This window comes from Jaculus jaculus, chromosome 2 (genome assembly GCF_020740685.1).
Source record: "Jaculus jaculus isolate mJacJac1 chromosome 2, mJacJac1.mat.Y.cur, whole genome shotgun sequence".
NCBI lineage: Eukaryota > Metazoa > Chordata > Mammalia > Rodentia > Dipodidae > Jaculus > Jaculus jaculus.
In genome coordinates this window covers 89,684,343-89,707,203 of record NC_059103.1, presented here as the reverse complement: position 1 = coordinate 89,707,203, position 22,861 = coordinate 89,684,343, and the positions used below count along the sequence as shown (strand labels likewise).

At 38.2% G+C, this 22,861-nt stretch overlaps 1 protein-coding gene across 16 annotated transcripts in view; it reads right to left on the bottom strand.

Annotated features, from left to right (window-relative positions):
* Camk2d (calcium/calmodulin dependent protein kinase II delta) overlaps positions 1–22,861 on the bottom strand; it is a 295,467-nt gene that overhangs the window by 6,996 nt on the left and 265,610 nt on the right. For all 16 annotated transcript variants that reach the window (XM_045143310.1, XM_045143306.1, XM_045143304.1 and 13 more), the window contains 2 exons: positions 4,399–4,474; positions 465–559 (listed from right to left, as the gene is read on the bottom strand). In XM_045143310.1, coding sequence (XP_044999245.1) covers positions 465–559; positions 4,399–4,474 — 171 coding nt within the window. The remainder of the gene's footprint in view (positions 1–464; positions 560–4,398; positions 4,475–22,861) is intronic.

Genomic DNA, 22,861 nt, shown 5'->3' with positions numbered 1-22,861 from the left:
ATTATTTTACATATTTGCAAATATTTTCAAAATATAACAAGCTTTAAGTGATACATACATACATACATACATACATACATACATACATACATACACACATTAATCTCAAACATGAAAATTTATGATATGAAATACTGGAGAAGGGGCTGGAGAGATGGCTAAGCAGTTAAAGCACTTGCCCACAAAGCCTAAGGATCTGAGTTCTATTCCCCAGAATCCAAGTACAGCCAGATGCATAAGTGGCACATGCATTTGGACTGCATTTGCAGTGGCAAGAAGCCCTGGCACACCCATACTCATTCTCTCTTTGTCTGATTCTCCCTCTCTCTTTCAATTAAATAAAGTTTTTAACGAAAGATGAAGATTAAAAACAACATGTCAGAAAAGACCCAAAGAATTTGCAATTTTGGAAGGATTCAAAGAAAGCTGGAACCAGCACATAACAAAATTTAAAATGAATGTACCATTTTCAAAGTAGAAGCGGTGAAAATCCATGCCTTCCACCAAGTTGCCTAGAGCTTCAGGTTCAAAGGCTGTAAGGCCAGGGTCACAGATTTTTCTGCAGTAAACAAACAATTAATCAATAAATCAACAGGTTAACACTTGTTTAACACGTAAGCATTTGTATTGATTAGTCAGTGACGGAAAGAGGCTCTACTTTCTTTCCTTCCTTCCTTCCTTCCTTCCTTCCTTCCTTCCTTCCTTCCTTCCTTCCTTCCTTCTTTCTTTCTTTCTTTCTTTCTTTCTTTCTTTCTTTCTTCCTCCCTCCCTCCTCCCTCCCTCCCTCCCTCTCTCTCTCTCTGCTTCTTTCTCTCTGTCTCTTCCTGCCTATCTCTGCTTGCAAATAAATTAAAAAAAAAAAAAACAAAAAACAGAAAAAAAAAAAACATTGCTTCCTAATTTCCAAGATGAATTTTCCAGGTTTTCTAAATTTTGACTTAAGTTTATCACTTTTCAAATCTTCTCAAAGTCCTAATTAAGGTCTAAGATGCACTGCAAGTGGGATAAACATCACAATTGAGGGGGCTGGGGACATCTCTTAGTTGGTAAAGTGTCTGCCTTGCAAGCAAGCATGAGGACCTGAGTTTGAACCCTTGTAAAAAGCCAGGAGTATAATCCCAGCACTGGGGAGGAGGTAGCAGAAAGTTCTCTCAGCCTCATTGGCTATCCAATGTAGCCTAATTAGGCAAGTTGCAGACCAATGAGAAATCCTGCTTCAAACAATGTAAAAGGCCTTCTGAAAGGACACTCGAGGGTGTCCTGGCCTTCACATGTATGTACATACACATATCCCCTCCCAAACACTAAAAAAAATGTTTGTTTTGTTTATTTTCAAAATAAAATTAATAGGATGTTAAAATTCACTCAAAAGTTTTCTTTTTAATCCTATAGTTATAATTCAACACTAGGGTTTACAATTCCCAATATTCAGAAAAACCCAGTGGGCTGTCTTTGGAGAAATGTATTTATTCAATAAAAAACTATTGAACATCTCCCGTGTTAAGTGTATTCTTCAAAACAAGCAATTACAGTGCAATTAACACTTAAGCAGAAGTTATTGCAAAGTGCTTGGAGCTAGTTTACATTGGACAGGAAAGATTTAAGAGAGAGAGGAAATTTGAGTTAGACTTTGAAGAATGAGCAAGAGGTTTCCAGACATGTGGAATGGTGTCAGCAGGAGGAGAGCATCAGTGACCATGGCATTCCACTAAGAACCCGCTGAATAGGATGATGGCTAGTGAGTTGGTGTAGTGAGGACTCAGTTACTGGGTATTGTGTAAGTCCTTTGGGGCAGGGGCTATTTCCTTCCCCCTGGTATCATCAGGACAGTCCTCTCAGAGAAGGTACCAAAATCTGGATTTGGTCCTGGCATGGTGGTGCAGAGATAGGAGGATCACCATGAGTTCGAGGCTAGCCAGGGACTACAGAATGAGTCCTACCTCAGCCTGGGCTAGAGTAAGACCCTACCTCAAAAAAACAAAGACAAAACAAACAAACCTGGGTTTGGAAAATTAGTGGGTTCACAAGGCAGATGAGAAAAATATCAAAGGATTTTGGCCTATTTATTAATTTGTTCAAGTGGCTATATAATGAATGGCCGTTTGGACATCTAGTTTCATATGAAATCTATCTAATATCATATGAAAACTTCTCAACATAGGAGACAAAATTGCTTAACCAATTAACAGGGAAACAAATTTCTAAAGTATGACTTCCCATGACTCTTCAAGCACAACATTGTTCATAAAATTTGGAAGCAGTAGGCTGGTAAGCCAGGTATGGTGACACAAACCTGTCATACCAGAACTTGGGAATGAAAACAGGAGGACCAAGTGTTTGAGGCCAGTCTAGTGCATCATGAGACCTTGTCTCAAAATTACAAACAAGACAAAAAAAGAAGTATAGTTGGCAATTTGTGAAGAATATTTTAAGGTAGGAGATCATATCAATCATCTTCTGTGTGGAGAGGGATAAACTTTGTTTAATGATGTCTGTTGGGCAACCATTTTGGGGCTCAATTCAAATATATACACTACCTTAAGGAGCAAAATGGGAACAAATAATATTTCTATTTGTTCTGTTGATTCCTTTCCTCTATAAATATGGATTTTGGTTGTCAGTGTCACAGATCCAAAATTTCTTGCTATCTCACATCAGCTCTAAGATCATCAAGAATTACAGTTATAATGAAGCTTTTTACTCTATCTCAAAAGAAACAATATACTTGAAAGCCTCGTTTTCTTTTCTTTCCCTATTGTCTGTCTATCTCTCTATCATCTATTTCCTGCACTAGGTTTTAAATTAACAAAGATTCATAATATTTTGAATATGTTGGGGGTTCTGTGAATAGGCAGTTTATAGACCAGCTGAGAGACCTCCACCAGTATATTCTTCCATCCAAAAAGCTTCTGAATGAAAATCTTGTATTTTCCTTGGGCCTGAAAATACAATAAAAACTAGGCCAGATTATATTATTCCATCCAAAAAGCTTCTGAATGAAAATCTTGTATTTTTCTTGGGCCTTAAAATACAATAAAAACTAGGCCAGATTACAGGCTTCTATAGGCAAAGGAATTAGTGAGATAATGTACTCGAAAGGCATTGCATTGTTGAAATATCCTATTTTACATTATCTGAAAATATAGGAAGTATGATTTTCCTGACTACAACTGCACTTAATCATGAACCAAAAGCAAAGCACAAAATTTTACCTTTAACAGGAGAATGATATTGTAAAAGATGGTTTTTATAAAGGATATTCTTACTCTTCATTTAAAGAATATTTTTATTTGAGACAGAGAGAGAGAAACAAAGAAAAAAAATGAAAGTATGGGTACAATAGGGCCTCATGTTGCTGCAAACTCCAGACACATGTGCCACTGTACATCCAGCTTTATGTGGGTCCTGGGGAATTGAATCTGGGCTCTCAGACTTTGCTAGTGCTTTTAACGGCTGAGCCATTTCCCTAAGCCAGGATATTCTTATTATTTAGAAAATCATACAGGTCTAACAACATTATAATGAAAAAAATCATATAAACAAGAACATGTTCTATGGCATAGATGTGTATGTTTATTGTTTGTTTCTTTGATTTTTGACTATTTAAATTAAAGTATACCAGTTTTGTCTATTTGGGTAGATTAATTTGGTTTACTTCTCATCTTATATTCTTCCTATCCTTTTAAACTTTCTAAATATAGATCAGAATTAATCACATTTTTGGATTTAACTCTATCACTGAGTTATATTGAGCAAGGAGAAGGTTTTGATGAATTTATCTCCAAATAGCTACCTTATTGACTCACATCATTTGTATAGTAAGCCTTCATTCCCTATTTAAATTAAATAGTTTATTTTCACTCTAGCAAAGTAATTTCCTTACATAGTCTATAGAGTTTATAATCTGAACTAAGTCTTTCTTCAACTAAAATTTTCATTAGTAAAAGAGATGCAGGTAAAGTTGAGCCACACTGATTGAAAGGAGGAGGAGACTGCTTGATGCCATCTTGTATTTTTCCTTCTGTGTCCCAGCAGAACTACAAAGGAATACACTTCTTAAGCGATTTTGTTTTATGTGTCTCTGTCTACATGTACTCTCTGTCTGGGTGCTCAGCTTTCACATGGAGCTGTGAGTGGTTACAAAGAAACTTCACTTACAAACGCCTCCCCAATCTGTGGATCAGAGTTGGGTATCACTCTTTTGAAATCTTAAATCCATTTCTTTCTTTCTTTTTTTTTTTTTGAGAGCTTTTTGCTATTTGTATGAAATAAAGCTGCTGTTGATGTGTCCAATCTAAGGTTAAATGTGCAGGATTTCAGGTACATGGAAAATTGCATTGGTATAAACAATATATTTTGCCCAGTGTGTGAAAGCACAATAAATGTGCCTATACTCACGTGTAAGCTTCAAAGTCCCCATTGTTGATAGCTTCAATCAGTTGCTCAGTGACTTTGATAATCTCTTGCTTTCGTGCTAAAGGCAAACAAAGAGTTGGGTTAAAATAACAGACAAAACCCCATGAACTTTTCTTCTAATGCTATTGCTACTTTCCCTAACCAGGATATTAAGTCGGCTCCAACCCTCATGGAGCCAGTGTGTTCTTTCTTTCTCCATGGTCCTACTCCTCAGAGTGCACAGACTGCAGCATCCCCTCTCCTGGAGAACACACATGCTCAAGTCCCATCCCAAGCCCTCATATTCAGAACTTGCATTTTACTAGGAATTTGAGGTAGCTCCTTGGTAAAAGGCTCTTTAGTAAGTACTACATCCAGTTTGCAACGAAATAAGTCATCTGGAAGGTCAACTTGCTTATACTAACGCCTTTATCAACTTGACAATCTGCGGTATTAAAAACTTTAAGTTGGGCTGGAGAGATGGCTTAGCAGTTAAGCACTTGCCTGTGAAGCCTACGGACCCCGGTTCAAGGCTCAATTCCCCAGGACCCACGTTAGCCAGATGCACAAGGGGGAGCATGCATCTGGAGTTCGTTTGCAGTGGCTGGAGGCCCTGGCGTGCCCATTCTCTCTCTCTCTCTCTCTCTCTCTCTCTCTGCCTCTTTCTTTCTCTGTCTGTCACTCTCAAATAAATAAATAAAATAAAAAAAAAACACTTTAAGTTTAGGGCTCAAGAGATGGCTTAGCGGTTAAGCGCTTGCCTGTGAAGCCTAAGGACCCCAGTTTGAGGAGGGATTCCCCAGGAGTCATGTAGGCCAGATGCACAAGGGGGCACATGCGTTTGGAGTTCATTTGCAGTAGTTGGAGGCCCTGGCACGCCCATTCTCTTTCTCTCTCTCTTTCTCTGCTTCTTTCTCTCTCTCTCTGTCACTCTCAAATAAATAAAAAACAAACAAAAAAAAATTAAAAAAAACTTTAAGTTTAGCCAGTGTTAATGAATATATTTATGGCTTCAAAGTTAAGACAGTATCCTGATATCCTGCATTGAGACATTCAACTCTACGTGATTATTTATACTTTAGCTGTTTAGCTCAATCAACCCTATACATGAGGACATCAACTGCCACATTCATCATGTGTAGAAAAATGGCCTTTAGTAAACTCTGTAAACTGAGAGGCACATGAATCAGTGCTGTAGCTGTGGGTAGGTAAGTAGATGGAAGCAAAACCATCAATACAAACATGAAACATAATTTGCTTCAATTCTGAGTCAACAATTAATTAAAATAGTAATAGCTGACCCCCACTTAAATCTTACACCTTTAGTAAATTCTTCTCTAAGGCTTGCAGTGCCTATAGCACTTGGGTGACAGTTGATAACCCATGTGCTACACTTCGACACTGTTTTGAGTTTAAAGCATGCCACTTGTTTGTTTTCTTATTAAGTTTTGTATTCCATGTCAGCTGCCTTCCCAGTTAAATTACAAGTTTCTTGTGAGAAAATCACATTACTTTTTTTTTTGTAGTTCTTAGAAAAGCTTTGTCCATTATATTAAAATGTCCAATTTTAATAAAATCAATGATCAATACATTTGTGACTTTGATCAATTGAATCTGATGATAACTTTTCTTTTTTCTCTTTCCTTCCTTCCTTTCTCTTTTTCTTACTTTCTTTTTTCTTTTCCCCAATGTAGGGTCTCACTCCAGTTCAGGCTGACCTGGAATTTACTATGTTGTCTCAGGCTGGTCTTAAACTCACAGCCAGCCTCCTACCTCTGCCTCCCAAGTGCTAGGATTAAAGGTATGTGCGACAATGCCTGGCTTAATGATATCTTTTCTTGATTTCACAATAGTGTTTCTTAACTCATGAAATTGCTACAAAGAATATCTTAAAAATTAAGTTTTACTAGGTTTTGTTTTAGGATCCTTTTAGAATCATCATTCCCTAAAATCATTAGAAACATACTAGAAGCTTGTCAGAAAAAGTAACTTTTAATTTATTGGAGTGAGGCAAAGAAATTACTAGTCATTATGAAGAAGCTAATACTTAATCTTATTATTTTATTGATTAAAGGAACTAGCTTATTTTTTTAATGTCGGATCTTCAGATTTTAACACAAGCTTAAATGTCAGCATTCACGTTCAACCCTAAGTTATCTTGGTGGTAACATTCCTACTTTGGAAAAAAAAAATCTTCTATAAAACTGATTTGACTCCATTAAGATGATATGAAATTACTTCATAACAAATACAGTAATTGACAGCCTTAGAAAATTATTAATGAATTTGTCCATAGTATGGTTGCTAACAATGTAAAGGTTTATAATATAAAAAAATTACTATGCAGACTAGAATTTAAAGCTGAGGAAATAGCTGTTACTAAAGTGTTTACCTCACAAGCATGAGGACCTAAGTGATTCCTCAGCACCCATAGAAAAATCATTGTATAGGCTAGAATTCGTATTGTTTGTGTTTATTTATATGAGGTAACATATCAGAGTCTCTTAGCTCCTATACATATCTACCATGTTTGTTGCCTTTAGACAGATGAGCACCAATAATATATCCATCCTCAAGACATACTGACAAGCAGTGGCAGGGTATACTTTGGTAGTAGGGATGCTGCGAATGGTACATTCTAGCTTGATTTAGTTAGGCAATAGGCAACTCATCTGTCTGTGGCCTCAGCAGTACAAAGTGTTGCCAAAGCTAACAGCAGCCAACCTGATTCGGGAAGTTAAAGGCCTGCAATGAGGAGGAGCTGAGAAAATGAGGATCAGAATGTGGCTGCCAATGCTTGCTCCTAATATGAAATCTTCATTTAAAAACAACAAGATTTTAGTATGATATATGACTGCTTGCAAAGTACACAGGGAAAGCAATCCTAGTCATCTAAAACTTGCAACAGTCAATGAAGATGAACAAATCATTGATGGTGGGCTAAGCATCACGTTAGAGGGACAACTTCAGGATCAGTTCTCAAGGTTTATGAAAACCTCTGTACTCCCTCACAAGCACAATGCCAAGTCATGAAATCAAGCTGTACATGGCCTTTGTTCTCCCTGAACCACAACTGAAGACTCCCGAGCTCTCTGACACAGTGCACACATGCCACAGCTGGCTTAAGCATGTTCTGCATTGTCAAAGCCACACAAACTGTCTTCTGTCTCAGTTCTTATGCTCTGAAGCAATGGCTCATGGGTTGGCAGAATATCAACTGGGAATTAGCCAGGATGCTTCAGTGCTGTGTCATCCTAGAACAACGCACTGCCTTGGTTTAGGAGGGGCCTAGAGCACAGCAATCTTGAGTACTCATTTCCCTGGGGCAAAGGCCCTAGAGTGAGTCACGGGCTGGCAGTACATGACAGCTGACTCTTTAAAGGAAAGCAGAAGGCTGGAAATTAATCATTTGTATATGGTAGTCAGTGGCTTGTGGTTGGAGCTGTTGCTATAAGCTTAGCATTTGAGCTAGAGGAAGAGGGAGGGTTGGGTGCCAGCTAGCTGTCCACTCATCAGCAGGGAGGTTAGAGGACAGTCACTATGCCACGTCTGTGAACAGTGGTTTTCTTTGAGAAGGGTGTACTTTGTCTTTTCTTCTTGATTAATGTAAGAAATGACCACCACAGAAATCAAAGTGGGGAGAGTTGGAACATGTACCTAAACACACAGATTGGTGGTGGGGGGGTGGTGGGGGAGTGTATCACTAAGGGACTCTCTGAATATTGATGTTTCTGCTCAGGGAGCTTTTTGTCCTGTTTTATTTCTAGAATTGAGGTGATCAGGCCTATATGTACATGGCCAGAGTTGTTTCTGGGGATTTCCAGCTGGAGGAAACGGAGGAAAGGAAAGCAAGTGAGTAGAATGTTCCACATTTAGAGTTCAATTACTTTCCATGCAGACGATACACAAATATTGAGTGCATTTTCCTATATAAGTTCACATCTCTTTGGGATTTATACTGATCCAAAGAGGTCTGGAAATGTAAGGTAAGAGTGTGAATGGTCCCAGTGTTGGAAATGAACAAAGCCAACAAATTTAAAATGGAGAGTCATTAGGCAGTATGACAACTTATGCAGGTCAGCATTCCCTCAAGTATCACCTCTGATGACCTCAGCAGTGCTCAAAGGTGTATGAATAGACATCATCTCTGTTTAACACATAACAACAGAGATCCTGGGCATTGTCCCCAAACAAAGCTATGGTGAATTCTCCTTACCCTAATCTGCAGTCTTCCTCTTTGCTTAATTCTCGCCCCTGCTTCCTCATGCTAGGGATGGAGCCCAGAGCCTCCACCACGCTAGTTAGGTTCTATAGCATATACCTAAATCTCTAGCTCTTCTTTTCTTATCTACTTGCCTGATTATATGTTATCACTCTGATTTACAATGTTATTTTTCTCTGTCCTGGCTCTGAATATTTCTGTTCCCTTCAAAAACTCACCTGAAAGAACTTGGGTAAAGCAGGTATACCTCAGAGGAGAATCATATCACTTGCTACCATGCTAGAGGCTCCCAAAGGGGCTAAGACAATCATCAAAGATTAAGTTGAACCCCTCTTTCTATGGTAAAATGCATTTCAAGAGGCTTGTCCATCTCAGTATTTAAAATTGCTATTGATATCCTGCCAAAGAACCAAACTAAACCAACAATATAAAGACCTTAATTGGCTTTATTTCCAATTCTGTATTCCATTTTGATTTTCAGCTTGGTCTTTGGGTTCTAGTGGAGAAACATAATAAAAAAATCTTTCATGTCCTATAATTTTTAAACATAACAGTGACTCTCGAGTTGTGGCTTCCTAGATCACTTTTTTTGTTTTTTTTTTTTTTTAGATCTGTGTCTTAAGGACTACTTTGAAATTCTCACTTGGATATTTCAAATGCATCTCAGATAAATCCAACACATATTATCTAAGCTTTTTAGCTTCTACCACCACAAATGATACTGGAGAGGAGGAATAGATGGGGCACTTTTATATTTTGTATTATGAGAGCACATTTGAACTTCACAACGTATAAGGAGTCACACTGTAAAACATCTCAGCAGGTATATATAATGGCTTGTTCTTAGTTAACCTCTCACCCAGGTGGTGTCTTGGGAGGAATGCAAGACTCTAGGAGTACACAAACCCATCTGCATAGGGAGACATGATAATGAGGGACTGGTACAGGAGACAACATCATCATAAATCCAAGGCTGACAACCCAACCTGAGGGACAACACTAAGCTTTGGAATGATTCATTGCCTTTGTTCTCATTCCCTGTAAACTCTGGTGGTGGGAGATGACATGTCAGGCAGCGTTTTAAGATGTGAATCTACTGCCTTCTCAATCACTGGCTCTTAGAACCCACATGGGCTACTCTTCTTCTTCAGCACCACTGAGTACAAGCCCCCTTACCTATCATACACTCTCAATAACACCCTCCTCTACCTGCATTTCTATGGCTTCTGTGACTCTTCTCCATTCTCTTTACAATACAGCTGGATCTGTTTTTTAATCACTAGTATCTTCATATCATCTCCTTTTTGAACTCTTCTAAAAGCCTTCTGTATCTAGACAATGTAGATACTGCTCCTGTTACTCAACCCATTCAAAGATGGTTCACTTCATACTCCAGCTGTGTCCAGTAATTAACAACGGCATATTCCTCATGTTACCATATCTGCCTACATGCTGTCCCACCTTCTTTGTAAACTGCCCCATCTTTCTTTTCTTTAAAAAAAAAAAAGATCCCAACTAATATTTGTTCAAAAATGCCTTCCTTGATCCTCATTTTAAGTCAAGTATCCAGGCTATAATAATCTACATTTTCTACATCCACTTTTAAAGTCATTTTACTTTTTCCCCCTTTTTCATACATGTTTATAGTGTATTTTGATCTTATTTCCCTTAATTACTCTCCCTGATCCCATTCTCTCTCCCACTAACTATCACCCTTCTTGTTCCCCATTAGTCCACATTTACTTTCATGTAATTCTTAACCCCTTGAGTTACATTAGGGTTGCTTACATGATCTTGGGTAGGTTACTTACTGAGGAATGGGTAATTTACCAGGGGATACACAAATGATGAACCTGACTTCCTCTCTCCCTGAAACATTAGCTGCTATTAGCTACTCTGGGAGGCATTCTGTTCACTTTTAAAAGCCTGTAGTTCCCTGTCTTTACATGTTTATTTAGTTAGTCTGTTTTCCCTGTTTCTTTGTCAGGGGCAAGCACTACCCCACTGTAATGCCAGCATCTCACATAGTATAACTACATGAGTAAATGTCCACTAATTATTTACATGAATAGTAGACCCAGAACAAACTTAATTACTTCCTAGTTACCAATCCACTGGTCTTTCTATTACAATATTCAGCATTATTTGGTCATGGTCAGATAGCCTTTAATATACATATATAATATATCTGAGGCTATGAGGATGAAGTGGGTGATTGAACACATGTTTAGGTGCATGAGGCTCTAGCTTAATCCTCTGTGGCAAAATAAAACCCATATTAGAATAAAATAATTTAAATAAGGAGTCACAGATTTACTGCAACAAAAGAAAATACCCTGCATTTTGACTGGTCTGAAACTGATCATCACACTCCATTCCCTTCCCAAATCCCTCCCTTTTACAAATGGAGCCACAACTTACTATCTCCTAGTTAAATTTCTTTTGGACTCTCTTGTTCCTTTGTCCTCATATACAGTCACCCATGAATCATTATTTTCCTCTGGCATTTATGAGGATCTTTACCAGGGCACATTCTCAGCCATCATATTTCATTGGTTAGCCCTTGGCAATCTCATTCACTCCTCTGGCTTTGACCACATGCTGAGGAATGTCACATCTCTATCACCAAGACATTAAATCTTTCCAGGCTCCATGTTCATGTTTCTAACTATTCTAAACATTGCTAGTTGTCCTGGCATTTAAGACTCAGGTTATCTTCCTCCTCATACCTGCTGAATTCCCTGCAGTTCTCATCTTGGAAAGTGACATCATAGTCTATTCAGCTGCCCAAACCAAAAGGTCTGGTGCTTTTTTTTTTTTTTTTTTCTTTTCAGCTACTCACATCTTGGACCACTAGCTTCTCTGCACTGTGCTAAATCTTCCTCAAGCATTTCATCCTCCCCAGGTCCTTTGTATGCTCTGACTTAGGCTCTTCTATTAAAAGTTCATGGCTCCAAAGTTTCCTCCTACCATTCCACCTCTGTTGCAGAATCATCTTGCACAGAGCAGAACTGAGCTTATTCTACTTCTTTGAAGGATATAGGGCCTGTCTAGACCTTCTTTGAATGTTGGATAGATTTTCCAACTCTGCTTTCCAGCTTTGTCTCTGAACACTTCCAGTGCTACAGGCTCCCAGAGGATCTATTCTCTAGCCATCCTATGGAATTGACTATTTTTCAACTATCATTTTGCTCTTTAATGAGAGTATGCTGTTTCTCCCATAAATCCTTCTGGAATCTCTGTGTGTTGCTTGGAAATCTCCCTCAGTCCCCTGCTCATAGCTTACCACTACTGTATTGCTATTATTATTCTGGGCCACTCCAGAGTCATCTGGCTTACTCACACTGTGATCATTTTCACTACCTGACCAGGACTCAACCATTCAGTACTGTGAACCCTTCATAGTGAGCTAATGTTTATAATATACACATATATGAGCAAACACACAGGCAACATGCCTATGGCACAGTGAACATGTTAAAATATTAGTGCAAGGTGATATCTACTGCTCTGCGGCAGTCTGTACATCAGTCAGCAGAATAAGCATAGTGTCTGAGTCTCTGGATTTTCCAGGATGGAGCAGATACATAGAGGACTAGGATAAAAAAGGAATTTCAAGGCAATGTCTAAAATATAGTTTCTTTTAGAGATAAATGTATGAAAGAAAAGTGTGCAAAAATATCCTAAAATTGAGTTTGAGATTTACATTAGCTTAGATTTTAGATTAATCAGTTCATTGAAGCAAAACTCCATGACATTCCCTAGTTAGGAGTAGAAGTGCTTACACTGAAACTTGGATCAGGAAATGAAGTGGATTGATGCCTCCAAGTTGTCATTCACTAGGCTCGTTGCAGAGGTATATGTTGAAATGCTTTGATGAACTATGCCTAAAGATGACTTGTTCAAGAACCCAAAGTTGCAATAAAAGTGGTTGTTTGGTTTGTTTTGGATGTATCATTTTTACTTAGTAATTCTATTCACTTAGTCTTTCTCCACATGTACTTCAATGTAACTCCTCCCAAATACATGTTCAGAGGCAATTCATTAGTTGGCTAGCAGGCACTTGAAGGACAAGGAGGCTGCATGACTTGCTTAAGCCATCCAGCAAATTTGGAAGCTGAGCCATGTTGGAGCTATACTTGGCTGACATTCCTGTCTGCAGTTTAAGTCATTGATCGATGTTCCTTTCTACCCCAGAGTGCCTAATTCAATATTTTGAAATCATAAACTTAAATGAGCCACCTAAATGCATTTGAACTTACTCTGGCAAGGTGACTGACTACTTAATTACTGGGCTAGGTTTGCAATTAATTACTATACTAATTTCACACAACTGGGTGCCCCATGGCTTTATTGTTTTTTTCCATGCTGACATTAATAAAATAACCCTCAAGAATAGTCACATTAGGTAAATATATGAATTAGGACTATCTTCATGCCATTGGTACTTTTATGGAAAAAATGTGTATCAACTCAGCTATGCTTAGCATTCTTGGCAATTAACAGCTTGTTTCTCAGTGGCTTTATTTTTCCTTCACCAATCTCATGTTAGGATAGCAATTGCCATTATTATAGCCTTTCAAATCACACCTGTCAAATAATAAAGTTGACAAGGTTAATAATCTATAATATTTTATGTAACTATAGTCTTATCAATTACCAAATACAGTATTGGTGAATGCAAGAATGGTTTCAAAAAATTAAGTTTACCTAGAAAGCACTTATTTTAAAGCACCACTTTTCATCACTCTAGACTCTTAATATAAGCCCTCTCTCCAATATCAAGCTACCATCAATCATGGGCTGCAAGAGGGCCTACACCTATTAAACTCTCTATAAAAAAAAGTAAGGGTTATTTCATTTGTCCTGGAGCTAACTTACTATCCATTGGAGAATCTGCTTCTCTTTTTCACGTAGATGCAGATCCTAAGGACAGAGCCACCCCATCATACCTCAAAGGGCCCCAGCCTAAACTAAGGAAAATTGGTGAAACCAGCAAGGGTGCTGTTTTCCTGATGAACCAGATACCAGCACAAGGGGGAAGGAGAACAACACAGAGAAAAATCAACTCCTACCAAATCAGAGAGCCAGAGCCTCAGAGGCCCTCAACACCTCATCACCGAAGCAGACCAAAAATGAACCCAACATGGCTCATGGAAATTTTGCAGAAGTGGGGGCAGAAAGAACGTCAGAGCCACATGTTGGGTCAGGATATGCAGAGACATTTATCATACCAATAACTGTGGGCTAACTTCACAATGCATGACCCATATACCTCAACAAGGAGGGGCCAATGGGGAGGGGGTAGGTCACAGATGAGCCTAATAATGGTACCAAACTGCCTATATTTGCTGAATAGAAAACTAATATAAAAAAGAGAGAGAGAAAAAAAAAAGATTAAGCCATCTTTCCAGATCTCCTTAGTGTCTCTTAATCCAACCAAGTTGACAGGATTAGCTATCATGTTTGTATAACATGGAATATTATTTGACCATTAAAAAGGAGATTTGGGCTGGACAGATGGCTTAGTGGATGAGGCAGTTGCTTGCAAAGCCTAAGGAGTCAGGTTCAGTTCCCTAGGATTCACTTAAGCCAGATGCACAAGGTGGCACATGTATCTGGAGTTTGTTTGTAGTGGCCAGAAGCCTTGGCACACCCATTCTCTCTCTCTCTCCTTTTATCTCTATTTCAAATAAATAAATAAAAATAAAATATATTTTTTAAAATAAAAAATTAAATTATTCAAGTTATCTTTGTACTTGCTTTATAATGCACAGTAACTTATCAATATTCTCACTTCAGAATATCTTTTTTCCTATTAAATGCTTGGTGCTCAATAACCCTTCTATTAAAGTAATAGTTTCTTCACTCCTGTTGTAGTTACTCTTGCACTGCTGGGATAAAGGTCCCAACCAAAAGCAGCAGATGAGAGGAAAGGTATTTATTTTGGCTTATAGTTCAAAGGGGGAAGTTCCATGATGGAAGGGTATGAAAAGAGGCTGAACATCACCTCCTTACTAACATAAAGTGGAAGCAGCAGCATAAGAGTGGGGTAGACTAACACTAACAAGCTAGGAGTTAATAAAACTCAAGATCCATCCTCAGCAACATACCTCCTGTAGCAAGGCTCTGCCTCCCAAACTACCACCAGACAGGGGAACAAGCGTTCTGAGCACATGAGTCTATGGGGATACTGATTCAAACCACCACAACTCCTATCTTTCCTTTGTCATTAGCTTACAAATATCTGTGAACCTCACTCATTCTGCAACAAGAACAACACAAACTCTACCTTGACCATGGACCTCCTTCTATAGTCTTTATCTATCTATCTTTCTCCCTCCCTCCCTCCCTTCCTGGCAAATCCAACAGACTGGCCTTTTGTGGGGGGGTGGGGGAGAGAGAGAGGAGAAAGAGAGAGTAGGAATTGGTACGAGAGGGCCTCCAGCCACCTTGTATATACAGCTTTTCACACTTATGTCAACTTGTGGGTCTGGCTTACATGAGACCTGGAGAGTTGAACATGGGTCCTCAGGCTTTGTAGACAATTGCTTTAACTGCTAAGCCATCTCTCCTGCCCTATCCTATAGTTTTAAAGCTGGTCTTAACTCTCTTCAGTCACATGTCAGACTATGGAATGTTCCTCTTATGCACAATGCACAATATTACTCCTGTATTAGAAACTTTTCACAGGGGCTTGGCACATTATTGTGCATTATCAACTTTGCCAGTAGTCTCCAGTCTACATCTTCACTTATTAAATCAACTTCAGGCTCCTTGCTTCCCATGATTACACATTCTTTCTGTTCAAGTTTCATCCACTATCATTTTACCTTGGATTTTACTCCTGAGAAGTATCTTCTTTCTATTGTACATTGGACATACCATGTTTTTTCTCTACCTTCTATGCAAAATGCATTACTCTTTCCCTGTTCTTCTCCTGGTTCATCTAATTCCTTATCCTTTAAAAGTAAGTTCAGGCATCAGATCTTTGAAGAGTTCTTTCAGAAGGATCTCAGTTTCAATTGGTGCTCTCTGTCTGTGTTCTCATATCACATAGACATTGACTCTGAGCATTCTACCAGCTACTTGTGAGGACCCTGATGCACTTGTCTTATGTAATTATGGATAACTAACTCAGGACCTGATACCCAGTAACAGTAGTTATTGCCAGCTCAGTGGAAGACTTGTGTGTTCAGTGCTGTGAAAGGTTGTTTATGAAAATGGCTTGTAATTCTCAGTACCTGCAAGTTTTAGATAATGCTTTCAACTCCACTTGAGAGACAGAACAATTGAGGCTGAGGGAGTTTAGTTATGCTAAATTCATGTCCATCGTAGATGACAGATCCAAGATTAAAAGTGAATTTTCAACTAGGTATAAGATATACAAGGAATGAGCAAGTATGAATGCCCTCAAGGACATCGGCTTCCTACACACTCAATTTTCAGAAGAAAATTATGAAAAAGGAGTTTAAGTAGTCCGTTCTTTAATCTATTCTAACCTCAATAATATTTTCATGAAAAATCCTATTTTCACAATATACCAGAGAACCTCGGAAAGGGACTCAAAGCACAGCTAATGGCATAAAACACGTGCCACTAAATTTATCAAACATGGACTTTATGCAGATGCCTTCCAACTACAAAACATTTCCAAGTAGAAGAATTTTAAGCCTGGACACACAGCACTTCTGTTTTCCTTATCTCCAACCTGTGCTTCCCAGCACTCAAATAACTGCCTAGGTTGTTTAACATTCCAAGGTGTGGAAATGTTTTGGAAAGATGGTTTGTTGAGTTTTATCCCCTAGATTATACACAAATCTTGTATTTTGGTTAAGTGCTACTGATCATAATTCACTCTCTGTTGATTTACACTAGAACACAGTCTCTACAGTTTATTCAAAATTAGACTCATATATTTGATACTTTCTCAGCCATATGTCTCCTCATATGCTAAATTATCATGCTGAACCATTCTTGCTTCTCATAGACTTCTTCCATGAGGGCCATTAAGTGGCTAGTGTTTAGGAATGTTAGTTGTACTGCCTTGAATAACAAAAAGGCTACTTTTCACGTGAAAAAAAAGGAACACTTGTTTCTGTGCAGTATTTCCCATTAATTTACTAAATGTAATAATGTCCTCTCTGCTTCACTTTACTCCTGTCTTCTACATTCAATATATTGTTCAAATTTGATCAGTTATACCATAGGATATTAAAATTTTCCTGAACATAGTATTATTTCTCTAATTTTTTCATATTTTATTTTTATTTATTTGACACAAAGAGGCAGAGAGAGACAGACAGAGAGAGAGAGAGAGGGAGAGAGAGAGAGAGAGAGAGAGAGAGAAAACGAATGAACACGGGCACATTGCAAACAAACTCCAGATGCATGTGCCACCTTGTGCATCTGGCTTATGTGGGTCCTGGGGAGTTGAATCCGGGTCCTTTGGCTTTGCAGGCAAGCATCTTAATCACTAAGCCATTTCTCCAGCCCACTAAGATTATTTCTTTGACAAGTTTAGACCTGGTTTTTCCCCGACAAATAAAAAAGATTATCTTCCAGGAACTCTTCCAGAAATAAAGAATCTGGGGCTATTTCACTTATTGAGAAGAAGAATCACAATATAAGCATATAATTTCACAGAAATTTTACGTATATTTATTAGTAGAAAACAATACAAACTCAACAAGAGGATAGTATTTTAAGTAATTATTTTATTCTGGTGAATAATTTAAATTGTGTAAAGCTCAGTTAAGAAAGACAGTAAGTAATTATAATTTAACTAATGTACAGAAATGAATGAGGCCAATAGCAACTTCAGATATAGTTAAACTAATTCTGCATAGTAAATAATTCAGGAACGTGAAACATGATGCCATAATATTTTACATCAGAATTTGCTTAAGTTACTGTGCAACTGGTAACATTTGGATGTCTAATTGTAAACACATTCCTTAAAAGTGCAACAGTTTATTGCTGTTCTCAACTTAGAATTAAATGCATTTGTATGGTTGTTTTAGGACAGCTTATGTATCTAGCTTCTGTATTATTTCGTAGTATTTTATAAGGTATAATTGTATATACTTCAAAAATGAGATAACAGTCTATTAACAGTATTTCATCACAGTGGTGTAGATCAAAGCTACACTGTGATAGGACTGTGATATCTAATGGTGCTGGTATGAGGCAATGTGATCCACAGATAAGCTACGAAACTCACTCGAAGCAAGTTGAATAGAGGATGGAATTAGAAGTAAGATTCCAGGAAGGTCACTGGTGACATTTTATTTTACATCAGTTAAAAATGTGCTAAGATTACAGCAAAAATTATAAGAGACAGAAGATTTAATAAAACAGTTTATAATTAATATATAACTTTAAATTTAGCACCTTATTAAACTGGACTACTTTTATTATGTAATTTGAAAAATAGAACCATGAACAAAACCCAAAAGGCTTTACAACTCTATGCAACTAACTTATAATTAAACTTGAGCTTGCCAGCTATCACATATTAAAAAAAATATTATTTATTTACTTGAGAAATGAAGAAAGAGAGACAAAGACACACACACACACACACACACACACACACACACACAGAGGAAGAAAATATGGGCATGCCAAGGGCCTCCTGTTACTGCAAATAAACTCCAGACATAAGCAACACTTTGTGCATCTGGCTTTATGTAAGTACTGGGGAATTGAAACCAGGGCATCAGGCTTTGCAATCAAGTGCCTTTAACTGCTGAGTGATCTCTCCAGGTCCAGTTATCAAAAAAAAAAAAAAAAAAAAAAAACCCTAAAAAATATTTATTTGAGAGAGTGAGAGACACACAAAGAATAAGCACCAGCGCCTACAGCCACTACAAACTCCAAACATGTGTGCCACATTGTGCATCTGGTTTACATGGGTCCTGAGGAGTCAAAACAAGGTCCTTGGCTCTGCAGGCAAATGCCTTAACCATTAAGCCATCTCTCCAGCCCTTTAAAAAATTTTTGGAATTATAATTTTATATTTCCTGAGTGCATTGATTACAGGTATGCAACAAGACACCTGACATCTGATTCTTTTTTTAAAAGCCATGCACTATAATATCTACAAATACTAAATATTAGACCTTTAAGATTTTGAATTATTAATGTGAGTTTAAAGTTAAATAATTGAGAGCTTAATCAAGGGTTAGAAAATCACAAATGGGATCTTAAAAACATACACTTATCCCCCCAGTGACCCTGCAGATAACAAATTCTATGCAGGCTTAAGTGCTGTATAAAATGGAATAGCTTTTTAATGTAGCCCACCTGTATCCTCCTGTGTACTTTAAACTATCTCTAGATTATTTATGATACCTAAAATAATGTTGTAAACAGCTGCATTGTGTTCAGCACAGATGCACGATTTGTTTTGCTTTTTTCAAAAAAAAATGTATTTTATTTTGTTTATGAGGGGTGGGGGAGAAAGCGACCTTCAGCCACTACAAATGAACTCTGCATTCATGAGCCACCTTGTGCATCTGGCTTACGTGGACCCTGGGGAATCAAACCTGGTTCCTTTGGCTTCGCAGGCAAGCACCTTAATTACTAAGCTATCTCTCCAGCTCCACCTTTAAAATTTTTATTTTATTTATTTGAGAGCAAGAAAGGGGCAGAGACAGAGTATGTGTGTTCTGCTTTCTTTAAATCAAAAAATTTTTTTGAGATGTAGCTCTTTCTTTAATTTTTTTTTGATTCATTCTTGGTTGAATTTGTGGACAGGTAACATGTAGGTGTGGGGGGCTGACTATGTTTATTTTACAATGTATGCAATATTAAAAAAAATATTGCTACATTAGTTTTGCTGTGACTACATCTGTTTGTCCCTCTACGTATTTTTGCTGGTACTTAGATACTTAGGACCAGATGCACGTATGAGGCAAATGCTCTGCCTCCAAACTAGTTCTTAATACCTGTTCTGGCTGTTTCCAAATATTAAGGTTTTGTAAATTTGCAAGCAAATGTATTCATACAATATCTAAGCTAAATAATGTACCCACATATACAGGGAGTCTGCCTTTCTAATGATAGAAATGTTTCTGCTTGTTAGTTTCTGTTTTGTTTTGATTTTTTTTCCTTTTCATTCTTCTTCTTATTTATTTTAAACTGGGTTAGTAAGAATTTTGACTCTGCATTTTGTCAACAAGGTTACACATGCCTGAGGTACTTATTAGAAACTCAAACTACCAGCCTGACAAGGTATCTGGTGGAGAGAAAAACAGTGAGGAATGTGAAAAAAGAAAAATCTACAGGAAAAGAAATGACTATGAAGAGTAGAATAAATTCTGTGTAAATCCTGTTAATGACTCACTCTTTAAAATCCAAAGATCAACAGGTATGTACATGTAGGTATGCAGGCAAGTAATTTCTTTGAAAGTGTTTTGTAAGTCAAATTGTGGGTAAGAAACATGAAATAAATTATTATATGCTTATATTACAGATCTTCTAAGGTACTTTCAGCCTAACAGAATAGCATAATAAGCCATAATCCTAAAGTACTCAGCAGTTGCTTGATTCTTCTTTCCACTAGAAGTGAGAAACGTATACAAGACAAGTCTTTGAGTGACCATAAAATCTGAAGAAGAAAGATCATTTGATCATCCACCCCAGGAAGTCCTACACACAAAGGAAAGTTTGTTTCAATGAAACAATACACAAGGAGAATAGAACCTGAGGATGTGGTTATCATGCTGTTCACTCATGTATACATTTATAATACAAACCCAGAAAGCTCATTCATCAAGAGATTTGGGTGATTAACTCAGTCTTCACCACTGTGGTATCATGAGATGCGACAGCCTGGTTAAATGGTAAGGGTATGACACATTTGTCATCAATGCAGCCTTTTGCAATCACCTTATACAGCTTTTTGTACCATCACTCCAGGAAAAGGAGGAAGGGGTGAACAAGGATAGAGACCCCCCTAACATTCAGTCTTAGAGCTAGACATCTCTGCTTGTCATGCTTAGTGGCACTGCACTACATCTGTGAGGTGGATTACATGTAGCAAGAGATCCAAGCACTGCCGAGTGGTGAGCTGAAGTGAGATGCTGGGAACAGGATGAGTGACAGAGATGACAAGGACATACAGGAGCCAAAACTTCAACAGGTGCTGCACAGCTGTGGCATGCTGGGAAAGAGAAGGTTGAGCAAATGGCCGTGCACCCATCTGGAAGGAGCCGACTCTTAGCAGTGGTGTTGGATAGGTTAGGAAGTGGAGAGGCATTGTGGCATACAGCGACAGGCCCTGCAAACCGTGGCTATAGCCACAAACCAAAGGACAGTCTTCAAATGCAGACAGTGTGGAAAGAACCACTGCTAAGTATCTCCAATGTTAGGTACCCTATACCCACAGAGAGGAGCAGAGCTCCTATGGAAAAGCTAGTAATGACCACTGGTTGATAACATGTGAAGTTGATGAAAAGTAATGCTTTCTTAGAACGCATTCAAAATGGAGGGCTGAGGAAAGAGCTTAGGAGCATGTTTGACCAGCATTCATCAAGTCCTGGCCTTGAGCACTAGCACCACATGAAAACTGGAATGGTGGCACTTGGGAGGTAGAGGTAAAGGAAGAAGGATTACAAGTTTGAGGTCGACCTCAGCTACACAGCAAGTTTAAAGTGAACATGGGCTACATGAGGCCCTCTCTTGTTAAAAACAAACAAAAAAATGGAAAGAAAATACAAAACTAAATGTATTCCTATGGAACTGACCATTTCAATAATATGGCATAAAGTTTTAAATTTTGGAGACACAAGCTAGGTTTGACAGGGAATTTCATTTGAGTGTGCAACAGGCATACACACACACACACACACACATACACACATGAGAGAGAAGAATTTCATTTGAATGTGCAGCTGGCATGCATATATGAGGAGAATTTCACTGAGTGTGCAACAGGCAGGTATATGAGAAGAATTTCTTTTGAGTGTGCAGCAGGCATGTATATAAGAGAAGAATTTCACTCAGTGTGCAGCAGGCATGTACATAAGTTTATATAAGAGAAGAATTTCACTCAGTGTGCAGCAAGCATGTAAAAGGAGAATTTCATTGAGTGCAATAGGCAAGTATATAAGAGGAGAATTTCACTGAATGTTCCACAGGCATGGAAATAAGAGGAAAATTTCACTTGTGTGTATAGTGGGTATGTACATGAGAGAAAAAATTCTTTTGAATATTCAGCAGGCATGTATGTAAGTGGAGAATTTCAATGAGTGTGCAGCAGGAATATATATCTTTTTTTTTTTTTTTTGGTCTTTTTGAAGTTGCATCTTACTCTAGTCCAGACTGACCTCCCTACCTCTGCCTCCTGAGTGCTGGTATTAAAGGCATGCTCCACCACACCTGACCTCACAGGGGTATGTATATAAAAGGATAATTTCACTGAGTGTGCAGCAGGCATGGATATAAGAGAAGAATTTCACTAAGGATGCAGCAGGCGTGTATATAAGAGGAGAATTTCATTGAGTGTTCAGCAGGTGGGTATACAAGAGAATTTCATTGAATGTGTATGAGGCATGTATATAAGAGAACTTTTTTGAGTGTGCAGAGGGCATGTATGTAAGTGGAGAATTTCACTGAGTATGCAGAAGTATATCTTTCTTTCTTCCTTTCTATCTTTTCTTTTTGTCTTTTCTGAAATAGCGTCTTGCTCTAGTCCAGGCTGACCTTGGATTCACTCTGTAACCTCAGTGAGACCTCAAACTCATGGCAATCCTCCTACCTCTGCCTTCCGAGTGCTGGGATTAAAGGCATGCACCACCATACCTGGCCTTGCAGGAGTATATATAAGAGGAGAATTTCATTGAGTATGCAGGGGCCATGCATATAAAGAATTTCATTGAGTGTGCAGGACATTTATATTAGATGATTTAATTGAGTGTGTGGTGGGCATGTATATGAAAATAATTCCAGTGAGTGTGCAGCAGGTGTGTATATGAGGAAAATTTTATTGAGTGTGCAGCAGGTATGTATATAATGGAATTTCACTGAGTGTGCAGCAGGAGTATTTCCTTCCTTCCTTTTCTTTCTTGGTCTCTTTTGAAGGAGGGTCTCTCTTTATCCCAGGCTGACCTCGAAATCACTCTGTAGTCACAGGGTGGCCTCAAACTCATGGCAATCCTCCTACCTCTACCCTCTGAGTGCTCATATTAAAGGTGTGTGCCACTACACCCAGCCTTGTGGAAGTATATATGGGAGGAG